We start from the raw sequence: 9,200 nt of genomic DNA on the forward strand, positions 1-9,200 counted from the left end.
TTTAAAGACAGGGCTCCCTCAGGGTTGTGTTTTACCTCCCATCCTCTTCTCTGCATACACTAATAACATCTCTTACAGCAGTGAAAGAATGACACTTTTCAAATATGCAGACGACATGGCCCTGGTGGCCCACATGACCGGCTCTGCTGCTCTGTCGCAATACCAGCAGGCCGTCGGCAATCTGGTCAAGACGTTCAGTGAGAACTCACTCGAGCTGAACATGACCAAGACCAAAGAACTGTGCTGTGGAGGCAGAAATAAGGAAACAGCATCTCTTTTCCAGCCGCTCAGCATCCAGGGGCAGCTGGTAGAGCAGGTCCAGTCCTTTACCTGTCTATCCTTCACACAGCACACAGACTCCATATGCAAGACAAGCACATCAGCGCCTCTGCCTACTGAGGAATCAAAGGTCTTTTAATATCAGCAAAGACATTTTAACTCTGGTTTACCGTTCACTCATTGAATCCATTCTCACATTCAACATCACATCCTGGTTCAACTTGCTCACCACCAAACACAAAACCAGACTCTCCCGTATCATACATCAGGCCAGCAAAATATGAGGTTCACGACACACCCCGCTGTCTGAACTGTACAACCGCTCTGTGATCAGGGAGGCCACTCTGATCACAGAGGACCCCTCCCATCCCCTTCACCGCTCATTCCAGCTCCTGCCATCAGGCAGAAGGTACAAAGTCCCACTGGCCTGGAAAGAAAACACTTACAAAAAATCTTTCATCCCATCTGCTGTGACCATCCTGAACAACTTTAAATGATACATTGTGCACTTTTAACACTTTTAAACACCTCATTTGTTTTTTATTGTGTAAATGTGTCTTGATGGGAATGTGTTTGTGAGCCTGTCAAAGGAGAATTTCTGTCACCATTGGGGACAGACAAAGTTTTCTATTCTGTTCTATTCTATTCTATTCTATTCTATTCTATTCTATTCTATTCTATTCTATTAATCACTAATCACTCACTCTCTTCAAAAAGGGATTCAGAAAAAGTCACAAGTATAATTGGGAAAAAAAACCCACAAGAAATGGATGGCAAAAATTATAGAACGACTTTAAAAACCTGAAATGTCTAGAATTTCTGGAAAAAAAAATCAAATACAGTTGGTAAAAACATGTCAAACTACTTACAAAGAGGTAAAATGGTTAAAACTGCTAAAAAGTAAAAATTATGAGCAAATAAAAGCTTGAAAAGAGGAGCAAAACTGTTAAAATCAGGTACAAAATAAGTTAAAGGTAATAAAATGTTCACGATTCTGAACTATAATTAAAACTTCATAAAAGCATCATAAGATATAGTGTTTGTATGTGCATCAAAACTATATATGAAACTTCATAAACTGTATTAGCCTCATTTTAAAGGTTAGATTTGCCGCTCCAGACTGGCTGACTTGGTGGAAAGTTAAAAAATGGCTGTTTTGGTTATAAAGGTTGCAGACTCCTGACCTATACAATAGTTTCTGCCTGATTTTCTCAGAGACAGACCCTTAAAACATTTTCTTCTTTATTTCAATAAGTGCAGGAGGTTTCAAAAATAATCTAGGTGAAAGGTCAGTAGTGGTGGCGGAGGCTCTTGATGACATCATCTTTCTTTCTTGATGAATGATGATGTCATCCGTCACCAGGATCTCTTGTGCTCTTGTGGGGCACAGCTACAAACACTTCTGCTTTTACTTCAGTCCGTGAAGACGTGAGAGAGAGAGACAGCGAAAGAGCAGTCAGAGCAAGCACAGAAGCCTGATAGACACACACGTTCAGCAGGAGAGAGAGAAAATGAGTGTGTTTGAAGAAGCGAGACAGTGTCCACATTGGGATCCTCAAAGTCAAATCCAGGATCTGCGGGAGCAGATGGATACCTTTAACTCGGCATTTAAAGACATGGTATTGAACCAGTCAAAAATATCAGTCTTGGCTGAGCACATTCTGAAGAAATGCAGTGAGTTAGAAACTCAGGTGGATTCACATAGGACACAATGTGTGCATTCACAGGAGGGACTGAAATTTGGTGATGATATCCATGATGCCAAATCTGAGTTAAAGGAGGAAAGACTTTCTCAAGATAAAGTCCAAGAGGTTCAATATAGAAAGGACAAAGTAAAGTCACGCTTTAAAAGGAAAATATTGAAGCTCCGAGAAGAGAGAGAAAGGCCATGAATGAGCAAAACGCTGTTCTTAAAGCTGAGGTGGCCCAGCTGAGACAAGAAGTAAAGAATTCCGAACAACGTTATCAGAGTTCTCAGGATGAACTGCAAAAGTGGCAGTCCAGAAGGGATGGAGCTAAATCCCGATTTAAAAGGAAAATATTGAAAGCACAAGAACAGAGAGAGGCCATGAATGAGCAGAACACCGTTCTTCATGCTGAGGTGGCCCAGCTGAGAGAAAAGGTCCAGAAGACAGAAGGAGAACACAAAAGCCTGAAGCAAGCTCAAGAGAAGGAAAAAGCCCAAAAAGAGGATTTTAAAAGACTTTATAAAAGTTCACTGGATCAACTCCAAATGTGGCAGTCTGGAAGGAATGAAACAAAACCACAAATTATAAGGAAAATATTGAAGCCACAACAAGAGAAAGAGGCCCTGAATGAGCAAAACGCTGTTCTTAAAGCTGAGGTGGCCCAGCTGAGAGAAGAGGTCCAGAAGACACAGAGAGAAAATGAAAGTCTCCGGAAAGATCAAGAGAAGGAAAAGGCCCAGTAAGAAGATTTCAAAAGACTTTTAGGCAGTTCTCTGGAGGAACTCCAAATGTGGCGTTCCAGAAGGGACGAAACACAATCGAAAATACTGAAACTACGACAGGAGAAGGAGGCCTTGAATGAGAATTTCAGAAGAGTTCTTCAAAGTTTTTGGGACGAACTCCAAACGAAGCAGTACAGATGGGATCAGAATGAATTACAGTATCAACAAAAAATATATCAGCTGGAGTTACCAGAAAGAAGAGCTGAAAGAGGAGTGTGAGGAGGAACAGGAGGAGGAGGAGCAGAAGGAGGGAAGGTCAGTAGCCATGTCTCCCTAATGTAAGTGAAGAAAGTGGGAGTGTGTGTGTGTGCTTGCGTGCAATTTTGGTAAAGCTGTGGCTGTGTTTTTAGTTTAGTTTAGTTTAGTTTGGTTTTGGTTTTTATTTTAATATATATTCACTTTTGGTTTTAATATTGTAATATTGTAACGCACTTTGTATTTTTTTGTGATATGAAAAGCGTGTTATAAATAAAGATTGATTTGATTTGATTGTTTTAGAAGTAAAGACCCTTGAAGAAAAAGAACACAAGTCCAGCTTCCCAAAAATGGGGCCATGGAAAAGCAGAAAGGGTTTGCTGCACAACTGAGCACAAAACCGGGCGAAACATTTTTCAAGAAGCCACAGGATGATGCTCAGGAGAAAACGTTGAAAGACGGTCCTTACAGCACAGCTGGTGCTGTACAGGGAGAGTCACAAGCCCCTGAGAGGGGATAGAATAAAGACAGAATTTGAAATTCACATAGAAAATAGAAACACTAATTAAAAAAAAAACAAAAACGAAAAAAAAACAAATGGCTGTTTTTAAGGTGGTCCTAAGCCTCTTCCTTTTTTTTCTGCTGCACTTCCACTCCTGGACAGGTGGTGGCAGCAGACTCCACGGCTCAGACAGAGTCGCCGCTCTCAGCCAACAGAAGGAAGCCTGTCAATATTTACAGCGATCAGCATTACAGAAGCGGAGGACATGTGTGCTGGTGGAAGGTCAGTGCAGCTCCGATTTTCTTGATTTTCTCCTTAACACAGTGAAGTCTTTCAGTTTCGGAGAGACTGCAGCTTATAAAGAATGAAAGCCTTTCGCGACCTTGCCGCTTGAACGAGTGGATGGCATCCGCGAACCTGTCGAGCATCATATGACCTCCCAACACTCCGAAACTGCAGTTTGACTGAAGAAAAAGATCGATCCTCAGCTTGGATGTTACACATGTGCATCTTCGTTAACCATTAAAACTGCTGCCGTGTCTTAGTTATCCTGTGCAGCCTGTGTTCATGTTGTATGCAGCTTGTTAAAACCAGAACTGTCAGAAATAGACATCAAGACAGCTGCAGATGTTTGTGTGAAATCTGTATTGAGTACAAAGACAGTATAAAGTACAACATTTTTATTTAACTTCACTGTTTTCAGCTCCAGCAGCCTTCATCCTAAGATTGTTGCTGAGATCTGAGGCTGCTTCTTCATCATGGAGGTTTTAAGTTTCCTCAGTCCTGAGGTCAGTGGATTTTCTGTGACTCTGAGCCTCTTCCTCATTTTTCTCGGGCTCCTTTACTGGTGAGTAAAAATCAGTTCGTCTATATGTGTTTTGCTGTCCCAGAAAAAGCCAGTTATAGTCTGCTTTGTGGCAAAATACACTCTTGAACGAAAGAGATTAACATCCAGTGTTGTTTCCTTTCTTCTTAGGTATTCTGTGTACCCCTTTTCAATCCTGTCTCGATGTGGCATCAAACATCCAAAGCCAATACCTTTCTATGGGAACTTATTCATGTTTCGAAACGTAAGATACTCTGCTGTACCATGCTACTTGTACTACTTGAGTTGTTTCAGTACAATCCCAATATTACTTTAATCTTCATTGTTTGAGAAGTGATGTTGTTTGGTTTTTCAGGGTTTTTACAAACCTCTCAATGAGCTGATAAAGACACACGGCAGAGTCTGTGGGTAAGAGGAAACCACTCCAGCATTTGAAAGTCGTCGTCAGTCCAGTCATCCACTCATGTGACACACGTGGTGTATCCAGGTATTATTTAGCCCGGAGGCCGGTGGTGGTGGTTGCAGACCCTGACATGCTCAGACAAATCATGGTCCGGGACTTCAGCAGCTTCCCAAACAGAATGGTGAGAAGACGGCCGAAGCCCGTGGCGCGCAGCGTGAGCCTGACTCGATACAGATGATGTGTGTTCCTGGCTTTCTTTGCAGACTGTGCGGTTTGCCACCAAGCCCATGTCTGACTGTCTACTCATGTTGAAGAACGAACATTGGAAGAGAGTGCGCAGCATCCTCACCCCGACCTTCAGCTCGGCGAAGATGAAAGAGGTGAGTTTATAATTCTTTTGCAGTGATGCAAACACAGCTGTTACCAGGAGCAGGAGCAAAAAAAACAACAGAATATTTTTAGATTTGCTGGTGAATTGATCTTAAAGTGTGATCTGATTTTCATGAGATGTAAGCATACAAAAAATAAGTTGTTTCATCTAAAACCACACAAACACTTCACTCCTGTAAGTCGGCATGTGGGTTCATGCCTTCAGCAGCAGATATTTGGAATTAGCAAACTCGTCAATGAAATAAAACTTTTGCAAAGTTTATATCTTCTTTATAGAAAGCTTTGTAACCATACCAAGTAAAAACAAAATGCTCCAAAGTCTCTCTCATGGTTGGCACAGTGCTGTGTCTGCCTTCTTGTTTGTGGAAATCTTCCGTTTGTGTTTGGTTGCAGATGGTTCCTCTTATCAACACAGCTGCCGATGCCTTGATGAGGAACTTGAATGCCCGCGCTGAATCAGGAGAGGCCTTTGATATCCACAAGTAATCCCTCTCTCAGTGAGCAGAGTTTGAGCTTCATCTGTTTCTGGGATCTCGGTTTCAGTTTTTCGTGATATTTCTCTTCCCAGGTGTTTCGGTTGCTTCACTATGGATGTCATCGCCAGCGTGGCGTTCGCCACTCAGGTGGACTCACAGAACAATCCGGATGACCCATTCGTTCACCACGCACAGATGTTCTTCAACTTTTCTTTCTTCAGACCCATCTTCTTGATTCTCAGTGCGTTAAAAGTATTTTCTTGCATTTGACAGATTTTCACAACACATTCATCAAAACCTGATTATCTTCCTCAATGATATCTTCGTGGGAAATGTTCCGTTTTTCATTGTTTAACACAACTGCATCAGTGTTTCATGGGTGTGTTCTGCCTTTGTCTGAAACGGGTCTTTCAGGTTGAAACTACATCATCAGATTTGTCTGCTTGTGTGTCCAGTTGCATTTCCTTCCATCTTGGCTCCGTTCGCAAGATTCTTGCCCAACAAAAAGCGAGATGAAATGAATCAGTTCTTCATTAACAGCATTCAGAGGATCATCCGGCAGAGGGAGGAACAGCCTCCTGAGCAGGTCAGTCTCTCCTTCAGGGAACCATCTCCTGTGTTCAGTAGCCTTAAATGGAGTCTCGTGAGTTTTCTGTCTCTGATTATTAGAGGTCGTTTCATGTGGAATAGGTTTTTCTCTTGTGATGACATTTCTGATATTCATTTTTTTCCCCATAGAGGCGTCGAGACTTCCTTCAGTTGATGTTAGATGCTCGAACCAGCAGAGAGAGTGTGTCTGTGGAGCACTTTGACACAGCCAACCACGCTGAGAGCGATCAGAGGAACCAGCAGACGCACACACCCTGCGACCAGGAGGCCGGCCAGCCTCACTCACAGGAGCCACCCGCCAGGCGTTCGCAGAAGAAGATGATGACCGAGGACGAGATTATCGGTCAAGCTTTTGTCTTCCTTCTGGCGGGCTATGAAACCAGCAGCAACACGTTAGCGTTCACCTGCTACCTCCTGGCCTTACATCCCGAATGCCAAAGAAAAGTACATCAGGAGGTGGATGATTTCTTCACAAGACATGTGAGTGGGTTACATTCTGATGGCTTTGTTTGTGACATTAGATGACATGTTTTTATTGTGCTTCCTGTTTTAGAGCTCGCCAGATTACTCAAATGTCCAGGAGCTGAAGTATTTGGACATGGTTGTAAGTGAAGCATTACGCCTCTACTCTCCTGCATTCAGGTAAATGAAGGTCACTCTGGACGCTCAGCAAGTCCATCAAACACAGAGAGGCCAACAACCTCACACACTCACATTAACACTTCGGGGCTATCAGTCACAAACTAACCTCACGAGCAGAACATGCAAAGTCATGGAGTTTGAACCCATTTCTTCTGGCTAATCACTGTTTGTGTGTAGTTATTTGTGCTTTTTGTATTTGCGCTGTGATTTGTGCATTCACAATGTGTGTGTAACCTGTGGAAATGGATTTGAGCATGTTTTGTGAAGCATGAAGGTGAATGTCTCAGTCTTCACCTATCACCTTCACCTTTATACAAATACATGTAGCCATAAACCAAAGGACAGAGTAAAGTTCCAAATGCTGGATCAATACTTGCAAACAGTTCACGACACAACTTTAACACCCAGTTGAACACTGACTTGTTCACAGTTGGATGTGGGTCAGGTGCATGTTGTTAGTGTGGCGAACAGGCTTCTCTCGCTGCAAACATTTCATTTCTTTTTGTGTGGATTTGTTCTCCCTGTGCATGTGAGGGTTTCTCCGTCTTCTCAGGTTTCTTTTCAGTCCAAAAACATGAATTTGTGGTTCATGAGGTTCTCAGAAATCTGGACAGGATAAGCACATGTCCTCTGTAGTAAAATCCTGACAGGATCTGCTTTCATGTGGGACTTCCAACTACATGTTTTATGGCTTTGAAGATGTAAATAGTATTTAATAAAAAAATCTATCTATGTTATAGCAATGTATGTGAACTTCAATGCTTCTTTGCGCTGAGACATAGATTTAAAGTTGTAGTTCTTTATATATTATAAATAGAAATATTTAGTTGAAAGAGGCTTTTACAAATTTTCACAGTAAACTTCTTTGCTTCCGTCTGAACCAGATATGCACGGGACATTGACCAGGACTGCATCGTGAACGGCCAGTTTCTCCCTAAAGGAGCGACCCTGGAGATCCCTGCAGCTTTTCTCCATCATGACCCGGAGCACTGGCCCGAGCCCGACAAGTTCATCCCTGAAAGGTATTTCAATTCTGTCCGTATGGGACACACAGGATGACACGTGGAGTACGCAGAGACAGATCAGAAAATATTACCCAGGATTTAATTCGATGAGTGTTTCTAATGCTTCCAAAAATCTTAACTTTTTTTTTTTTTTTTCTCTCCACAGGTTTACACCCGAGGCTAAAGCTAGTCGACATCCTTTCGTATACTTGCCCTTTGGCGCCGGGCCTCGCAACTGTGTGGGAATGAGACTTGCACAGCTGGAAATCCGAATTGCTCTGATGCATCTGTTCCACAGGTTCAGCGTCGTCGCCTGCTCCGAGACCAAGGTTTGTTTTCCTGCTACTGCTTTAGAAAGCTGTGCCTCCCTCCTCATGGAGAGGGAATTGATTTTAATTTAAACTAAACAGTTTAAAATACTCGTCTAATATTAGATATTGTAATGTTTTGAGATGCTGTTTTATTATTTGAGAGAGAGTTTTCAAAAATGAAAAAAAAACTTGAAATTGTGTTTTGATCACAAATATTTGGAAGTGAACTAAATAGATGCTGTAGAAACTTTTAGTATTCATTGGTTTGGGGGAAATTATGCAGATAATATTGAGATTCAAACAGTCTACAGCTATTAAGGTGCATTTAAATTGATTGATTTCTTGAATTTGTAATTAAAAATATCTGTCAACTTAAAAGTTGACAGAAGTCCTGTAATGTGAATTTTTGTGTTGCCAGTTATGACCACAAGTAATTCATACGAATGCACTGTCTATATTCTAAATCAAAATTGAGGAGCACATCTTTTCTTTTTTTCAGGTTCCCCTGGAACTAAAGTCAACAAACACTCTCGGACCTAAAAACGGGATATTTGTGAAAATTGAAAAGAGAAACGTGGCGGAGGACCAACTGACCTCCCCACCTGGAAGCTCACCATGATAGACGGTGATAGGAAACATGTTGACCCATCCAGCAGTCTGTAACGGTGCCTGTGGTTGAAGAGTGTTCTCTGATTTTCTTTTTTTTTTTTCTTGATTCAAAAGAAAATGTTTCCTTGGTTATTAAAGCCCTCGACACAACGAGGAAAATGTTGCTGCTTTGGTCAGTGACGAGCGTCGGAGGGTAGCGGGATGTGCTCTTCAGATTTTTAATGAAGATGTAACAAGCATGCTTTATCAAGCAGGGTGTCAAACATACGGTCCGTGGGCCAAAAGCAGCCTGGAAACAGACTCCAATCTGGCCTGTCAAACCACCAACTGAATTTTTTATCATCACTATCGACTTTATGTTGAGATTGGAGTCATTTTTGGTCGCAATTATTTGGTTTTTTTGTATACAATTCTCATGATGTCTACTCTGCACCACAAGGAAAGGCTTAATTTTAAAAGGTTAGTATGGCAATAGTTTACCAAT

At 41.9% G+C, this 9,200-nt stretch overlaps 1 protein-coding gene across 1 annotated transcript; it reads left to right on the forward strand.

Annotated features, from left to right (window-relative positions):
- Window positions 1–3,691: 3,691 nt before the first annotated feature.
- LOC115384718 (thromboxane-A synthase-like) lies at window positions 3,692–8,776 on the forward strand. The gene is made up of 14 exons (XM_030086960.1): window positions 3,692–3,728; window positions 4,150–4,293; window positions 4,423–4,516; window positions 4,628–4,680; window positions 4,760–4,856; window positions 4,939–5,055; window positions 5,459–5,547; window positions 5,634–5,782; window positions 5,997–6,127; window positions 6,280–6,630; window positions 6,704–6,792; window positions 7,677–7,814; window positions 7,963–8,125; window positions 8,607–8,776. The coding sequence occupies exons 2-14, from the start codon at window positions 4,205–4,207 to the stop codon at window positions 8,724–8,726; spliced, it is 1,680 nt and encodes a 559-aa protein (XP_029942820.1). The 5' UTR covers window positions 3,692–3,728; window positions 4,150–4,204; the 3' UTR covers window positions 8,727–8,776.
- The last annotated feature ends 424 nt before the right edge of the window (window positions 8,777–9,200 follow it).

Source organism: Salarias fasciatus, unplaced genomic scaffold, assembly GCF_902148845.1.
Source record: "Salarias fasciatus unplaced genomic scaffold, fSalaFa1.1, whole genome shotgun sequence".
Taxonomy (NCBI): Eukaryota; Metazoa; Chordata; class Actinopteri; order Blenniiformes; family Blenniidae; genus Salarias; species Salarias fasciatus.